Raw genomic sequence first — 19,123 nt, forward strand, 5'->3', positions numbered from 1 at the left:
CCAATGATTGACCTTTGGTAAATTTGATCTTGCCTGGGAATTCCAAAACTCACATCCTTTGTGAGTGCCTGGTCAAAGTGAAAAATCGAAATTTTGACCTTTGACTCTCATGACCTAGACCGTTGTGAAAACTGATTTCTTGCCATGTATTATCATTCTGTCATTACTGCCTTATCTCTCCTGGGAGAAAACAGGTACAAAAAAGAAAACATTTATTTGGGTTTTCTGTGCTGAAATTCCTCTGCATGTCTGTTTGATGGACACCTCTTAAATTTCCTCCTTTATTTTGTCATGGCTGAAGTCCGTTGTGCAGCAGAGATAAAGTTGTGTTGACCCGGTGGGTGTGCATGTCAGCACATCAAACAGCCTTGGTGTCGTTTGATTAGCCGTAAATCTTTTCTCTGCAGCAGTCAGCCATGACACTAACTGCATCCGGGCGGGATGATCAGACTTTGTGTTGCATTGACGGTAGGCAGTAGGACAACAGCAGCGTTAAAAAAAGAGACTCAGCTTCATTACTTACAGAAAGTTTGTCCAACATTTTTAAACAGTCTATATAGTCATCACATCACTTTTCTTTTTCTTGCTGAATGAGGCAACTTCAGCACCAACAAGCAAAACATAGTCAGTTGATGTTGTTTGCTTTCCTCACACACAAAACAATCTATTCTGAACAGGTGTCATTATTATTTAAAAAAAAAACACACACAATTACATGCTTGTCTATTTTTAGAAATTCTAAAACTAGCATTGATGAAGACCTATCAGCTGGTTCAGTGGGTGGATGGTCAGATTTTCTCTCATGTTCCATCTCTGCATGTCTCGTATTGCAGCTGCTGCACCCCTCGAGAGATTCAGGCCACTGCCTAGTTTCCACATGTGCCACTGGAATTAAAGTTATATTTGCACCATACGAGGTCTGTCCATAAAGTATAGGTCCTTTTTATTTTTTTCAAAAACTATATGGATTTCATTCATATGTTTTTACGTCAGACATGCATGAACCCTCATGCGCATGCGTGAGTTTTTCCACGCCTGTCGGTGACGTCATTCGCCTGTGAGCACTCCTTGTGGGAGGAGTCGTCCAGCCCCTCGTCGGAATTCCTTTGTCTGAGAAGTTGCTGAGAGACTGGCGCTTTGTTTGATCAAAATTTTTTCTAAACCTGTGAGACACATCGAAGTGGACATGGCTCGAAAAATTAAGTTGGTTTTCAGTGAAAATTTTAACGGCTGATGAGAGATTTTGAGGTGACACTGTCGCTTTAAGGACTTCCCACGGTGCGAGACGTCGCGCTGCGCTCTCAGGCGGCGTCATCAGCCTGTTTCAAGCTGAAAACCTCCACATTTCAGGCTCTATTGATCCAGGACGTCGTGAGAGAACAGAGAAGTTTCAGAAGAAGTCGGTTTCAGCATTTTATCCAGATATTCCACTGTTAAAGGAGATTTTTTAATGAAAGACGTGCGGACGGGTCCGCGCGTCGGGACGCAGCCGGCGCGGAGCGGCGGCACAGGAAAAACACCTCCATGTTGATAACCATTTGTAAAATCCAGGCGGCTTTTGATGGCTTTCAGTGGAGTGAGTATATGAGAAATTGTTTAACAGCTGGACATTTTCCAACTTGTCCTTAAGGCTTCCAACGGAGGTGTTTTTCCTGTGGCGGAGCGTCGCGGCGGCTGCGAGCCGACGCGCGGACCCGTCCGCACGTCTTTCATTAAAAAAATCTCCTTTAACAGTGGAATATCCGGATAAAATGCTGAAACCGACTTCTTCTGAAACTTCTCTGTTCTCTCACGACGTCCTGGATCAATAGAGCCTGAAATGTGGAGGTTTTCAGCTTGAAACAGGCTGATGACGCCGCCTGAGAGCGCTGCGCGACGTCTCGCACTGTGGGAAGTCCTTAAAGCGACAGTGTCACCTCAAAATCTCTCATCAGCCGTTAAAATTTTCACTGAAAACCAGCTTAATTTTTCGAACCATGTCCACTTCGATGTGTCTCACAGGTTTAGAAAAAATTTTGATCAAACAAAGCGCCAGTCTCTCAGCAACTTCTCAGACAAAGGAATTCCGACGAGGGGCTGGACGACTCCTCCCACAAGGAGTGCTCACAGGCGAATGACGTCACCGACAGGCGTGGAAAAACTCACGCATGCGCACGAGGGTTCAAGCATGTCTGACGTAAAAACATATGAATGAAATCCATATAGTTTTTGAAAAAAATAAAAAGGACCTATACTTTATGGACAGACCTCGTACTAGCAACATTGTTTAACATCTTTTATTGTAGCTTCAATGTCTGGGCAGGGTGCTGACAAAGTGGCTGGCGCACTTGCTTCCAAAACAGAAGGCCCCCAGTTCAAGACCACCCATGCAGGTTCTCCATGCAAATAAGAGCTGCATCATGTCCCCGTCACACTAGAGGCCGAATGAGCCTGAATCTCCTCCGAATGAAATTCAATCCACATTCTGGAAGTGTCGAGGTGCATTCGGAAACGTCAGTCAGCATTTTCAGAGCAGTCTAAACAGTCGGGCATGGTCAATTACAGCACGCGGCAGCCGAGGTGGACTCTAACTGCAGTCTGACTGCGTTTTAAATACTCTCACGGTGTCAAAAGAGCATTTTGAACAGTCTGATCGCACTCAAGAGAAACTTGCCATGGTCAGGCAGGTCAAATCCTGCTGGCATGTCCCAAATGTGCAACGTCTGCACCTCCAGTGCACCTCGACTGGGGTGCCATGACCCACCCAAAGTGAGCCACCAAACGGACTCCGAATATGATTACTGTATATTATGGACGTCACTCGTGTCGTGGTGGTGTTTGTGGCTACCTGGAAATGCGGACATGTGCACCCATTGCAAAATGGCACATGAAAAGTGGACGGCACTCACCTGTCCAACAGGACAGCAGGACGCACAGCTCATGAGCGCATGAGTTGTCATAACATCCAATTGGTCAGCTGCGCGATCCACTGTTATGACAACTGAACAGCCTGCAGTGCCGATCAGCTGTTATGACAACTGATTGATGAGAATGACAGACGAAGAGAGACAGTGAGTGACAGAGAGAGAGGGAGAGTGGGGCATGTGAGCGTCTGTGCACACGCTGTAATTGCCATATCCATAAAGACCTGCTATCGCTCCTTCCTGGATTTCATAGGACATCCTATTTATGACCTGAAACATGTAGTCCAGGACCTTCTGATTATGGGATCAGTGAACTGCATGGTGGACCGTTGCCGATTACCGGCGCCTCAGTGGTTATCTGATGACCACAATGCTGTGATCGCTCAGTGTGCATGCACTTCAGTGATGTCCTATTTCGGGGTACCTAGTTAACATGATTTCAGTTCATTGGTTGTATGTCATTCGAAATGCAGCAGACAGGAACAGTGGGTCTTGTACAAACAGCAGAGGACAGCTCACAGTCCCTCTTGCCCCTCCCTCTGCATGCCTTCCCACCAGACTTCGGGTGGCACATTCGTACGGCATTCAAAGTGCATTTTTAATATATATTTTTTTTTATGACTTAACTTTTATTACTTTCCAATACCAACAATGAACAAACAACGCACCACAAACATCACATTCGGCCTTGACAAGTAACTTACAGTGATCCACAAAAACACCCAACACCCCAACAAAATTTAGATAAAAATAATGCATAGCTAAAATGGTCTATGAATATAATATACCAATATGCACATCTGTATAAATACAGTGGTAAACAGCAAAAAAAAAAAAAAAAAAAAAACAGGGGGGGGGGAAGGGGGTACCAAACAAATCCAAACATACAGTTTCAACTATGCCAAGCCAATCTGAGCATACAATGTTAGCTGTGTAAACCTATTCAAATGCCTAGAGTATTTGAGCTGGAAAATGTCGTTAAATGAATATAGGCCAGATAGGGGCCCCATTTGCAATCATAATCATCTGGTCTGTTCAGTAGTCTGAAAGATAACCTCTCTAGAGAAGCTAGATGGCAGAGAGAAGTCTGCCAGTATGAGAAGGACGGGGCTAAAGGAGACTTCCACTCCTTTACTAATAATTTTCTCCCTAGCATAATCGCTGTTTGGGCCCACTGTGAGGGAAATGAAGGCAAAGCACTTATAATTGAGGGGTCCCCTAGAACATAAAGTCTATTATTAAAGGGAATGTCCTTGCCCAGGATCTTCTCCACTGCCCTATGAACTGCTGTCCAAAAGATCTGAACTTGTGGGCACTCCCACATCATATGTAGCAGTGTACCGTTATCCCCCTTGCACTTCCAACATTTATGATTATCTGCTAAGCCCACTTTGTATAACCTAAGAGGGGTCCAGTACATCCTATGTAATATTTTGAATTGGACTAAACGAGTCCTCAGCTCTCTTGATATTTTCTTCCCATTTCTAAGTATCCCCTCCCATTCAGCTTGTAAGAAAGTACAATTTAAGTCCTTCTCCCATGCCTGCTTAGTGGATGTCAAAGAGGTATCCGATTCCATTAGCAACATCTTGTAAAAATTGGAAGCTGCATGACCTTGCCTAATTATTTTCCTGAGGTCTTCTAAGAGGCTACAAATTGAGAAGGCTGACCCAGCAGACCCAAAAGTTTTTACTAATAGGTGTCGCATCTGCAAATATTTCCAGAAATCCTGTCTAGGCAAATTGAATTCCCCCGCCAGGGTTTCAAATGGCTTCAATATGCCATTGTCATATAAATCTCCCAACACTGACACACCTTTCAAAAACCAAGACTTCCAAAAAAAGGGAATTTTGTTAATACAAAGTTTTGGATTGTACCACAGACCTGAGGTTTGATTGAGGTGTACATTAAATTTAAAAATCTGAGATATACTTTTCCACACTCTTTGAAGGTGCGACATGACAGGGTGCAGCCTGTTTTGAGGGGCAAGACTAGTAGACAAGCAATAAAATGGAGTGAATGGAGCAGAGACCTCCTTTTCAAGAACAAGCCAAGGAGGTGCTTTCTCTGGAGGCATAAACCAATGAGATAAATGCCTGAGAGAGAAAGCATAATAATAATACAGTAAGTTCGGGATTCCCAGTCCTCCACTATCCACCGGTCTCTGTAGTTTTTTCAAGTTAAGCCTGGGCTTTTTATAATTCCATATAAATTCTTTACACAACCTGTCAAACTTTTTAAAATATGATGATTGAATATATACCGGTAAAGCCTGTAACAGATAGTTAAATTTGGGAGTACAAACCATTTTAATAATGTTCACTTTACCCCACATTGAAAGATACAATTGGTTCCAGCGTTCTATGTCCACCTTCATTCATGTCAAGTAGCGGATCAAAATTAATTTTTATAAGGTTAGATAATTGTGGGGGAAATGTAATACCTAGATATTTTAAACCTTTTTCGGGCCAAGAAAACGTACCAGGGGAAAAAAATGTTTTGGGGCAGTAAACAGTGAGTGGAAGGGCCTCTGACTTTGTCCAGTTGACCTTATACCCTGAGATATCTGAAAATGTATTGATTAGAGAGAACAGCGCAGGAAGGGAATTTTGAGGATCAGATACAAATAAAAGGATATTGTCTGCATATAGCATTAGCTTATGACAGCTTTGGCCAATAGAAATACCCGGAATTTTAGCTTCTCCTCGTATAGCTACCGCCAGCGGTTCCAGGGCTATTGCAAAAAGAAGGGGAGACAGGGGGTCCCCCTGTCTTGTGCCCCTTCCTAATTTAAACGATGGACCAAGTATGCCATTTGTGAGGACCGATGCTGTTGGACATATATATATAAGCCGTATCCAATTAATAAACTTGCTACTAAAACCAAAATATTTGAGCGTTAAAAACAAGTACTGCCATTCGACTCTATCGAATGCTTTTTCAGCATCCAATGAAATGGCTGCAATAGGGTCCTGACGATCTTGAACTGCCCACATAATGTCCAGCAGCCTTCTAACATTATCAACTAAGCATCGGGAGTGTATAAAACCCACCTGATCAGGATGGATCAGGTGAGTCATGACATGATCTAATCGATTGGCCAAGATTTTAGATAGTATTTTGCTGTCGTAAGAGGTCAAACTAATAGGTCGATAATTGCGGCAATCTGAGGGGTCTTTGTCCTTCTTTAAAATGAGAGTTATAATAGCTTCAGATAGCGATGGTGGGAGCATTTGTTTTTGGAATGATTCATTATAAACCTCTAGAAGCATTGGAGCCAATTCTTCCGGGAAAGATTTATAAAATTCGGCCGTAAACCCATCTCGGCCCGGCGCTTTACTGGAAGGGAGGTGTTTAATTACTGCAATTATTTCTGCTACCGTAATTGGTGCTTCTAGAACCTCAGTTTGGTCCTGGGTTACCTGGGGAAGGTTTAAGCTCTGCAAAAACCTGTTAATATCTTCCTCTGAAGCCTGTGATTCCGAACTATAGAGCTGAGTATAAAAGTCTGTAAAAGTAGCATTAATTTTTTGAGGTTCTGTATGGAGTAGCCCATTTGTGTCCTTAATAGCAGAGATAGCACTCATGGCCTCTCTTTGCTTGATATATCTCGCCAGTAACCTTCCTGCCTTGTCCCCCTCCTCAAAATATTTCTGTCTTGCCCGAAAAAGACTAGCCTTCTGTGACATTATTGTATTATATTCATATTTTAGTTTAGTTAGTTTGACCAGGTTGATAGACGAGGAGTCATTTTTAAAAATTTGCTCAGTAATCTCGATTTTTTTCTCCAAATTGGCAAGCTGTTTCATATTTTCTTTCTTTCTGAAAGAAGCCTGTTGAATAATATTGCCCCTCAAAAAGGCCTTCAATGCCTCCCAAGCCACTCCCGCTGAAGGGGCAGAAGGAATATTTGTCTCCTTGTACAAATTAATTTGTGATTTAAGAAAATTTATAAAAGCCTCCTCCATTAACAGACTAGAATTTAATCTCCACCTGGGGGTTCTAGTAATAGCATTAAACGCGATCAAGGAGAGATAAACTGGACTATGATCTGATAATATTATATTACCAATACTGCTATTAACAACAGCTGGCATTAAAGATTGGGATATTAAAAAGAAATCTATTCGCGAAAAGGAAACATGAGGGGAGGAATAAAAGGTATAGTCCCTGCCCATTGGATTTTGTAACCGCCACACATCTACTAGGGCGCAGGCATCATACATTGCTTTGAGGGATTGATTTCCTCTTGTTGTGCGAGTAAGACATTTGCTTCGGTCTAATGTTCCATCCATCACCTCGTTATAATCCCCTGCCAACAAAACAGGATAGTCCCCCAGATCTGAAATCTTTTTTTCCAGCTGGCCAAAAAAAGACGGGTCATCAGTGTTGGGAGCATAAATATTAGCTAAGATAATATTTGTGCCTTGAATTTCACACAGCATAATTAACATCCTGCCCGCCTCATCTACACTCTGTTTCAGGCATTTAAATTGTAAATTCCTATTAATTAACGTTGCTACACCTCTACTTTTGCTGGTTCCGCTACTTGAGCCAACAAAACCCACCCATCCAAAACGGAGCCTCTGAGATTCTTGTCGAGATAAATGTGTCTCCTGGATAAAGACAATATCGCACTTTTTAGATTTAATAAAAGATAAAATTTTCCTTTTCTTTATGACATTATTGAGACCCCTAACATTCCAGCTCATTAAACTTAAATTATTAGGAGTCATTGATCAGATGGACAAGCAATAAGTGGTGCTGTGAATAAAACTGTATTGGTAGCAAATAAAAAATAAAGCCAAAAATAAAACAAGACTTAAAAAAAGAAAAACCCACCACAACAAAAAACAACCCCCCCTCTCCCTCCAGAACTTCCCTTATCAAAGTCCGCGAACATACACTTAACTTACGCTGCCCAAGGCATCCCAGCCCCTCCCCCCACATATGTGTGAGTTGGTAACAGGTTATTATCTAACAAAATAATATTATACATCCCAACCTATAGTAACTTTGGCTACAACAAAGAGCATTATATTTATCAGAATAACAATTGACAAACAACCCTCCCAAAAAAAAAAACATTTTCTCTCACCTCTAGAAGCCCTCATCCCGCCAAAATAACAAGCCTTAATGGCAGAAGTGCCCATCAAAAAGTCAGAGTCTACACAGTAGTGTGTCTTCACAGAATCCGTGTGTCACCGCGAGCTGGGAATACCTCAGTCAAGTGAATGGATAAACGACATGGCCTTCTTATGGTCTTCGAAACGCCTGGGTCCCTGCGCTGTCTTCACAACGAGCATAGCTGGGTAGATCAATGCAAAACGAATGTTCTTGTCGTGCAGGAGCTTCTTGCAGTCCTTGAACTTCGCCCGTTTTTCATTCAGCATCTTGGAATAATCCGGGAAGACCATAATGCGTTGTCCTCCCCAAGTTACCCTCCCCTTCTTTCGTGCAGCTTCAACGATGCGTTCCCGATCCTGAAGTCTCAGAAATCTGGCTATTATCGCTCTGGAGCGAGTGGGCTGCTCACCATTCTGGCTTCTGGGCATAGCTCCAAGTCTGTATGCTCTTTCCACTTCCAAACCCTTGACAAAGCTGATATCAAATAGCGACGGAATAATCCCCTCCAGGAAAGAGACCGCGTCGTTGTTCTCACAGGACTCCGGGAAGCCAACGAAACGTAAATTACATCTGCGTTCGCGATTTTCGACCTCATCCAGCTTCTCCCTGAGTACCTCGACCTCCCTGCTTGTAGCCGGGGGATTAGTCTCCAGCCTCTCCTGTGCGTCCTCCAGAAATCCCAGGCGACTCTCCACGTTGCTAATATGGTTACCAATGTCAGTGAGCTTACTCTCTGTAGCACTTGTTGTAACACGAATCTCCTCAAGTTTCTTATCATGACTGTCCGACTTCTCCAGTATGAGTGCAGCGAGTTTAGCGAGCTCCCGTGCTACCTCCTAACAATGGCTCCAGATGCATCTCACAGCACAGGGAGAATAACAGCCAGGCTGCAGCTTGTGATACAATCCCTGTCATCCTGGAAGTGACATGCGATGGTTACATCAGCCAAGAGGGCGATGCCACATGCCTCGTCCACCACGAAATAGATATCCCATATGACGCGCCATCCAGTGCCGCAATGCGCTCCATCCAGCCAGACAATGGGACATACAGCTCCTCTGTGAGCCTTGAATCATCAGATCGCCCTGCTGCTGTGGTGCAGCTCGTAATGTCCGATCGCAACTTGCAGGGAGTCCGTTATTTGTGGGACACACATGTTCATTCTGACGGCATAGTGTCCTACTGAACGGACAGTGTGCGAGAGGGCGGGCGGGAGAGAGACAGTGAGTGGGGGGGGGGACAGCGATTTAACACATATGACATGAATCTTGTCCATACGTTAGATGTATTTCGAAATCCAGTATTGTGTATTGCAGACACAGCGCTCACACCCTCCTCTCACCGTGTTTGCCTTCCAGACTTTTCAACATCAGACAGCAATCACACCACATTCATTCGGCACTTGGAGTGTGTTATTCATATTATTAGTGCATTCTAACAAGATTCTAGGTATTTGTACTGTATTTCAACTACACTCAACAAAAATATAAACGCAACACTTTTGGTTTTGCTCCCATTTTGTATGAGATGAACTCAAAGATCTAAAACTTTTTCCACATACACAATATCACCATTTCCCTCAAATATTGTTCACAAACCAGTCTAAATCTGTGATAGTGAGCACTTCTCCTTTGCTGAGATAATCCATCCCACCTCACAGGTGTGCCATATCAAGATGCTGATTACACACCATGATTAGTGCACAGGTGTGCCTTAGACTGCCCACAATAAAAGGCCACTCTGAAAGGTGCAGTTTTGTTTTATTGGGGGGGGATACCAGTCAGTATCTGGTGTGACCACCATTTGCCTCATGCAGTGCAACACATCTCCTTCGCATCATCCGTGAAGAGAACACCTCTCCAATGTGCCAAACGCCAGCGAATGTGAGCATTTGCCCACTCAAGTCGGTTACGACGACGAACTGGAGTCAGGTCGAGACCCCGATGAGGACGACGAGCATGCAGATGAACTTCCCTGAGACGGTTTCTGACAGTTTGTGCAAAAATTCTTTGGTTATGCAAACCGATTGTTCCAGCAGCTGTCCGAGTGGCTGGTCTCAGACGATCTTGGAGGTGAACATGCTGGATGTGGAGGTCCTGGGCTGGTGTGGTTACACGTGGTCTGCGGTTGTGAGGCTGGTTGGATGTACTGCCAAATTCTCTGAAACGACTTTGGAGACGGTGTATGGTAGAGACATGAACATTCAATACACAAGCAACAGCTCTGGTTGACATTCCTGCTGTCAGCATGCCAATTGCACGCTCCCTCAAATCTTGCGACATCTGTGGCATTGTGCTGTGTGATAAAACTGCACCTTTCAGAGTGGCCTTTTATTGTGGACAGTCTAAGGCACACCTGTGCACTAATCATGGTGTCTAATCAGCATCTTGATATGGCACACCTGTGAGGTGGGATGGATTATCTCAGCAAAGGAGAAGTGCTCACTATCACAGATTTAGACTGGTTTGTGAACAATATTTGAGGGAAATGGTGATATTGTGTATGTGGAAAAAGTTTTAGATCTTTGAGTTCATCTCATACAAAATGGGAGCAAAACCAGAAGTGTTGCGTTTATATTTTTGTTGAGTGTACGTTTGAACTGCAGTCGTATGCATATACACGGCTGTGCACGAATCAGTTGAGACAGGATCCTTCCAAATTCAAAGTGGTCATATGGCATTCATACACGGCTGTCCAAATGTCTGTCCCTCCTGACTACGCCTTGAAGTTTGGCTTTTTTTCCACATTCTGGCTGATTCGGGTTGATTCCTGCTCATTCGATAACAGATAATCAGATAACTGAAAAGTTATCTTTGATAAAGATAAAACAATAAACCATCCAAAAATGTATCGGAAGTTACAGATAACCGATAAATTCCAGCATTGTCTCTGGTACACTTGCAACTACTAACAAGCTGACTTTGAGTTTTAACGCCACAATTGCTTCTGGTAGCATCAAAAGCGACAACAGACCCAAACAATGAGCCCGCACTTCTGTCTTTGAACATCTTGCCCCCTGCTGGAAGCTCCTGTTTATTACATGGCTTCCAACACAGAAGCAAGCTGAGAGGAGCCACGAAGCTCAACTCTCTACTCAATCACAATGCTGCCATCAGGCTGAGGTCTAGGAAAATAAAGCAATGCTGAGTTATGGTTTGGTGTATAAATAAAATGAATACTGACAGAATAACTCCATTAACCTGTTGACATCCGCCTGTTTTTGTCAAGAGTTCAGAAAGATACGATTGGAATGGTTTGATTACCATTTACAGTTGGCAATGAAAGACTTGGGTGTTAACTTCATGTTAAAGTCAGAACAAGAAGCTGCACTGAAAGAGATCTATCTGGGAAGATACACATTCTGTGTGTTGTCACTCCAACGAGAGCAGCACACTGAGCAGTGTGGCAAAAGTAGTCCGGTGAGCTCAATCTGTGGGCGAGCTATCCCACAACGCCAAAATAGCAGAGATGTTGGTCCAACGAGAGCGGCACACTGAGCAGGGTGATATATTGGATCTGCTATCATGACCCTGAGCAAAAAAGAAGCCAAAAGACTTCACTGTAATTTCTGTCTCTAAGGACAAAGAAATTGAAATATATATATATATATATATATATATACTTCAGCAACTGAAAAATAATCTGCTTTTGGTTACAAGAACTACATTTTTTGGTCTTCACTTTTGCAAACACTCCTTCACAAAAAAGCTCCAAGACCAAGATTATAAAGAAAACCTAAAAAATAAGAAAAATATAAAATATATTTATATATTTTTAACTTTCTACATATTATACCACATACAACTAGATGTGTACTTTCAGGAAGGAGCTGTCAGATTACACTGGAAAATTACACTTAGCAATAGAGTGCAACAATGCAGAACATTATTCTTGACCATGTGGAATGGCTCCTGATAATTCGTCAACAACACGTGCTATTCACAGGTTGTAGCAGTTCCTGACGCCTCTGCCCAGAATCATCACATTTGTGATCAGCGGCCAAGAATGTATACTTCGTGGCATTTGTGACTTGCTGTCGTTATGTGTAAACACAGCATAAAGACTGAGCTGGGAGTAGCAGTGGTGCAAAAGATACACAGCAGAAAGTCTGCAGGTGCAAATACATGTACACACGTGAGCCGTGGCAGTTCAGCAGCCATGTGCACACACAATGGATCTCATATAAAATAGATGCAGAAAGGGCAACATGCAAAAAATGTTTAGAAACTATTCCACTGAAGAGGTAAACCGAGGAGATTCCAAAGAATCACAACTGAAGACCTTTACTTCAAATGAAGGTGATGTAATGCAGCAGATAAATCTTTTCATACTTTGGGATTAATTTAATATTTGATTGGGCAGCAGCTTGTGAATTAGTTGCTCACACACAGGAGGAAACAAAAAGTGCCTTTTTAAATTTTTTTTTTAAACCAACAAGTGTTTCAAACTGTGCACAGACGAGGGTTATGCTGCTATCCAATCTTTGTTGGCCACATCAATACAAACTGATGTTTTTCACGGAACTGGCTCAGCTAAATGAGTCTCCCAAACATGTAGCGGCAGTGTTCAGACAGAAGAGAGATTTCATTGACTCGGTCCAAAAGAGGAGGGGAGATGGGCTTTTTTCCCCCATTCTCTATAATACCAGTGTGACTGGGTCCTCCTCCAGCTGCTCGTGCTGATAACACCAGGCCGAGGAAGGCCACAATGAAACCAACACCGGAACCAATTACACGTGCTACAGATTGGGAAACTCAGCTGACTGTAAGCGCTGCAGAAACGAGCCCTCTCACATTAATTACATTTAGAAGGTAATGATTCACCAGTTATTCGCAGCACCAAATGAATGGTGGGTAACGAGAATTGCGCCATCTGCTGAATGCGTGCCGCACCACAAGTTCAGACTGTGTTTGTTTGAGTTTGTGATTTAGTGTTTTGCAGTGTAGCTTGTTGTGAGCTGCTGGAGTGAATTAAATTGCTTTTTATAGTGGTGCAGCTAAAATAGCACAGCTGAATCATGACCCCCCCCCCCCCCCAATCCCACCTCACAGGCATAGCTTTGAGATTTGCATTAAGCCTTCAGTTTTGAAAATAACAGAATACCATTAGCTTAATTAGGCTGTGGCCTTTTGAAATATATAATAAAAAACAAAAATCAAATAAAAGCCGTGTGGTGCAGAAAACACCTCGGTGTACGTACATTTGAGCCCCGAGGACGAGGACAAGGCGGGAGGTCTGGAGGATGAAGAGGAGGAAGAAGACGATGTTTTGATGGGGAAGGAAGTCTTCCCGCGGCGGGAAGAGGGAGCGAGCACCCTGGAGCGCTTCAGAGGAATGACAGCTCGCGGTGGGGGGGCCACTCTGCCGTGATAGTCGAAAAGCCTCAGGAAAAAACAAACACAATATTAAAAGTTCACCATTTCCACTTTCTCCTGTAAATATATTCAACAAAGACTGTCTGCTGCCGCTGCTCCTTAAAGGTTTCTCCGTTTATTCCACTTACACCCTCTCGAAAAACCACGAGTTATGCTCCGAGTGCAGCTTTTCAAATTACATTCTTCCTTCCCCCCTACGTTTCACTTCGAAAATGGCACACAAAAAGAAACAGACATCACAGTTCAAATCTAACACCACTATGATAGATTATGTTGTTTATGATTAACAACAACAACAACAACAAAAATAATAAATAATTTGTTTATTTAGCACTTATAAAGTAATGCACTTTAAAGTGCTTCACACCGTCATCTAAATAATTAAAACAATGTCGGACTCTGTAGTTTTCTCTGGGCCCCTCCCCAATCGGACCGGGAGTGACATGTTTAGCCGCATGTTCTCCTTGAATTGCTGGCTGTCTGAGTGGTGTCCAAAAAATGAGGTGGGCTTCATAGATAATTGGCAAAGCTTCTGGGGAAAACCTGGTCTTGTTAGGAGAGACGGCATCCATCCCACTTTGGATGGAGCAGCTCTCATTTCTAGAAATCTGGCCAATTTTCTTAAATCCTCCAAACCATGACTATCCAGGGTTGGGACCAGGAAGCAGAGTTGTAGTCTTACACACCTCTCTGCAGCTTCTCTCCCCCTGCCATCCCCTCATTACCCCATCCCCGTAGAGACGGTGTCTGCTCCCAGACCACCAATAAGCAGCAAAAATCTATTTAAGCATAAAAATTCAAAAAGAAAAAATAATATAGCACCTTCAACTGCACCACAGACTAAAACAGTTAAATGTGGTCTATTAAACATTAGGTCTCTCTCTTCTAAGTCCCTGTTGGTAAATGATATAATAATTGATCAACATATTGATTTATTCTGCCTTACAGAAACCTGGTTACAGCAGGATGAATATGTTAGTTTAAATGAGTCAACACCCGCAAGTCACACTAACTGTCAGAATGCTCGTAGCACGGGCCGAGGCGGAGGATTAGCAGCAATCTTCCATTCCAGCTTATTAATTAATCAAAAACCCAGACAGAGCTTTAATTCATTTGAAAGCTTGACTCTTAGTCTTGTCCATCCAAATTGGAAGTCCCAAAAACCAGTTTTATTTGTTATTATCTATCGTCCACCTGGTCGTTACTGTGAGTTTCTCTGTGAATTTTCAGACCTTTTGTCTGACTTAGTGCTTAGCTCAGATAAGATAATTATAGTGGGCGATTTTAACATCCACACTGATGCTGAGAATGACCGCCTCAACACTGCATTTAATCTGTTCTTAGACTCTAGTGGCTTTGCTCAAAATGTAAATGAGTCCACCCACCACTTTAATCATATCTTAGATCTTGTTCTGACTTATGGTATGGAAATAGAGGACTTAACAGTATTCCCTGAAAACTCCCTTCTGTCTGATCATTTCTTAATAACATTTACATTTACTCTGATGGACTACCCAGCAGTGGGGAATAAGTTTCATTACACTAGAAGTCTTTCAGAAAGCGCTGTAACTAGGTTTAAGGATATGATTCCTTCTTTATGTTCTCTAATGCCATATACCAACACAGTGCAGAGTAGCTACCTAAACTCTGTAAGTGAGATAGAGTATCTCGTCAATAGTTTTACATCCTCATTGAAGACAACTTTGGATGCTGTAGCTCCTCTGAAAAAGAGAGCTTTAAATCAGAAATGCCTGACTCCGTGGTATAACTCACAAACTAGCTTAAAGCAGATAACCCGTAAGTTGGAGAGGAAATGGCGTCTCACTAATTTAGAAGATCTTCACTTAGCCTGAAAAAAGAGTCTGTTGCTCTATAAAAAAAGCCCTCCATAAAGCTAGGACATCTTTCTACTCATCATTAATTGAAGAAAATAAGAACAGCCCCAGGTTTCTTTTCAGCACTGTAGCCAGGCTGACAAAGAGTCAGAGCTCTATTGAGCTGAGTATTCCATTAACTTTAACTAGTAATGACTTCATGACTTTCTTTGCTAACAAAATTTTAACTATTAGAGAAAAAATTACTCATAACCATCCCAAAGACGTATCGTTCTCTTTGGCTGCTTTCAGTGATGCCGGTATTTGGTTAGACTCTTTCTCTCCGATTGTTCTGTCTGAGTTATTTTCATTAGTTACTTCATCCAAACCATCAACATGTTTATTAGACCCCATTCCTACCAGGCTGCTCAAGGAAGCCCTACCATTATTTAATGCTTCGATCTTAAATATGATCAATCTATCTTTGTTAGTTGGCTATGTACCACAGGCTTTTAAGGTTGGCAGTAATTAAACCATTACTTAAAAAGCCATCACTTGACCCAGCTATCTTAGCTAATTATAGGCCAATCTCCAACCTTCCTTTTCTCTCAAAAATTCTTGAAAGGGTAGTTGTAAAACAGCTAACTGATCATCTGCAGAGGAATGGTCTATTTGAAGAGTTTCAGTCAGGTTTTAGAATTCATCATAGTACAGAAACAGCATTAGTGAAGGTTACAAATGATCTTCTTATGGCCTCGGACAGTGGACTCATCTCTGTGCTTGTTCTGTTAGACCTCAGTGCTGCTTTTGATACTGTTGACTATAAAATTTTATTACAGAGATTAGAGCATGCCATAGGTATTAAAGGCACTGCGCTGCAGTGGTTTGAATCATATTTGTCTAATAGATTACAATTTGTTCATGTAAATGGGGAATCTTCTTCACAGACTAAAGTTAATTATGGAGTTCCACAAGGTTCTGTGCTGGGACCAATTTTATTCACTTTATACATGCTTCCCTTAGGCAGTATTATTAGACGGTATTGCTTAAATTTTCATTGTTACGCAGATGATACCCAGCTTTATCTATCCATGAAGCCAGAGGACACACACCAATTAGCTAAACTGCAGGATTGTCTTACAGACATAAAGACATGGATGACCTCTAATTTCCTGCTTTTAAACTCAGATAAAACTGAAGTTATTGTACTTGGCCCCACAAATCTTAGAAACATGGTGTCTAACCAGATCCTTACTCTGAATGGCATTACCCTGACCTCTAGTAATACTGTGAGAAATCTTGGAGTCATTTTTGATCAGGATATGTCATTCAAAGCGCATATTAAACAAATATGTAGGACTGCTTTTTTGCATTTACGCAATATCTCTAAAATTAGAAAGGTCTTGTCTCAGAGTGATGCTGAAAAACTAATTCATGCATTTATTTCCTCTAGGCTGGACTATTGTAATTCATTATTATCAGGTTGTCCTAAAAGTTCCCTAAAAAGCCTTCAGTTAATTCAAAATGCTGCAGCTAGAGTACTAACGAGGACTAGAAGGAGAGAGCATATCTCACCCATATTGGCCTCTCTTCATTGGCTTCCTGTTAATTCTAGAATAGAATTTAAAATTCTTCTTCTTACTTATAAGGTTTTGAATAATCAGGTCCCATCTTATCTTAGGGACCTTGTAGTACCATATAGAGTGCTTCGCTCTCAGACTGCAGGCTTACTTGTAGTTCCTAGGGTTTGTAAGAGTAGAATGGGAGGCAGAGCCTTCAGCTTTCAGGCTCCTCTCCTGTGGAACCAGCTCCCAATTCAGATCAGGGAGACAGACACCCTCTCTACTTTTAAGATTAGGCTTAAAACTTTCCTTTTTGCTAAAGCTTATAGTTAGGGCTGGATCAGGTGACCCTGAACCATCCCTTAGTTATGCTGCTATAGACGTAGACTGCTGGGGAGTTCCCATGATGCACTGTTTCTTTCTCTTTTTGCTCTGTATGCACCACTCTGCATTTAATCATTAGTGATCGATCTCTGCTCCCCTCCACAGCATGTCTTTTTCCTGGTTCTCTCCCTCAGCCCCAACCAGTCCCAGCAGAAGACTGCCCCTCCCTGAGCCTGGTTCTGCTGGAGGTTTCTTCCTGTTAAAAGGGAGTTTTTCCTTCCCACTGTAGCCAAGTGCTTGCTCACAGGGGGTCGTTTGACCGTTGGGGTTTTACATAATTATTGTATGGCCTTGCCTTACAATATAAAGCGCCTTGGGGCAACTGTTTGTTGTGATTTGGCGCTATATAAAAAAAAATTGATTGATTGATTGATAATGGCACCTAAGTAGACCTTTGCCATTTAACTGATGGATTATCTGTCCCATTCTATGGATGATGTCATGGCCACCATGCATTTTTAGATTACTTTTTGTGCATTTTCCTCCCATCAGTTTCGCACTATTGCATAACTATTATAATAAAGTAAAATTTTATAACAAAAGCAAACAAGTCAGTTAGATACACACAATGTTTTATGTAATTTAAAATGTTACACAAAACCATTTAAAAATATATATATTTAGTACAGACAGCAGAAAGAAGTGAGTTTTAATATTTGATTTATAAGATTTGACAGAACATGTCTCACATTCAATGGTAAATTATTATACAATTATTTATCACAGAGTGAAAGTTAAGAATGTTAAAGTGATTTTTGACCCAGTTTAGTCATTTGAAATACAGAATAAGGTATTACCAAAAATGTAGCGAACCCGTGAGCTAGTTCTGGAAGACAACTTGAGCTGCCTTGCTCTGCGTTCACTTGTCAAACCTCATGCTCCTCATCTACACAAACACTTCCTGCAAATTGGGGGGGCAGGCTATTTAACACCAGTGTTGCCACAGTTACTTTGAAAAAGTAACTTAGTTACTTTACTGATTACTCAATTGTAAAAGTAGCTAAGTTAGATTACTAGTTACTTTTTTAGTTACTTTTCCCAGCTGCCGACAACAACCCTCTGCCACCTCAACATGACAATGATACCTGTTTTGCCAAAGTCACTTTATAGTCACCCTTTCTTGACTTCAATGAAAATAAATACTTGTTTTATAAAAAGTAAAATAAAGACGTCTTTCTTGACCTCATATTTAACTGTTGACAGCACTGTAACAGTAAAACTTGCAATTTCGAGCCTACATTGTTTATAAAGGTAACTATTAAATTCTAACATTTTTCTAACATTTAAATTCTCTCTAAACATTTTACTTGTCGAAATTATTATTATTTTAAGCAATATTAGTTGTAGTAAAAAACGGCTTCAAAATTGCACCTTTAATCTAGGGGTGTTGTGGGGGGGCACATCCTTGCCCCACGCCCCCATTCCATCTAGATTCGCCCCTGCTTTGGCGTTTGAGCACAAAGAATGGATAACATTTATTTATGCAGAAAACATGACCAGATTTACAGGTAAGAAAGTTTTATTGCGTTTTCACATCATGTGGTCCTCAGAAAGAGAGTTTAGGTGCATTTGAGTGGAAAACAGTGTTAGTTGTTGACGCGTCGCGGAGGATCAGCTGTTTTTAACGACCAGATACAGAGCGGCTCAGCTCAGCTCTAAATAAAGGAGGAAAAAAAGTATAAAAATGTCTTTGTAAAGTTCAGTGCAGGTGTGCTGATCACCGCGCTTTAAGAGGTGAGGACGAGTCGAGCAGCTGCAAAAAAACGCGGATTAAAAGCTCACAGCTCGCTTAAAGTGGGCAGTTCAGTCGAACCCCGACCTCCTGCCCACAGACCAAGTTTAATGCTGTTATCGACCCACAATGAAAAATAATAGTAACGCACAGTGACATGGAGAAGTAACTTTAATCTGATTACTGATTTGGAAAGATTAACGCGTTAGATTACTCGTTACTAAAG

General features: G+C 41.9%; 1 protein-coding gene across 3 annotated transcripts in view; it reads right to left on the bottom strand.

The window, feature by feature from the left end:
- LOC117506954 (RNA-binding Raly-like protein) overlaps positions 1-19,123 on the bottom strand; it is a 448,208-nt gene that overhangs the window by 49,896 nt on the left and 379,189 nt on the right. For all 3 annotated transcript variants that reach the window (XM_034166639.1, XM_034166632.1, XM_034166646.1), the window contains one exon: positions 13,231-13,412. In XM_034166639.1, coding sequence (XP_034022530.1) covers positions 13,231-13,412 — 182 coding nt within the window. The remainder of the gene's footprint in view (positions 1-13,230; positions 13,413-19,123) is intronic.

Source organism: Thalassophryne amazonica, chromosome 1 (genome assembly GCF_902500255.1).
Source record: "Thalassophryne amazonica chromosome 1, fThaAma1.1, whole genome shotgun sequence".
NCBI classification, from domain to species: domain Eukaryota; kingdom Metazoa; phylum Chordata; class Actinopteri; order Batrachoidiformes; family Batrachoididae; genus Thalassophryne; species Thalassophryne amazonica.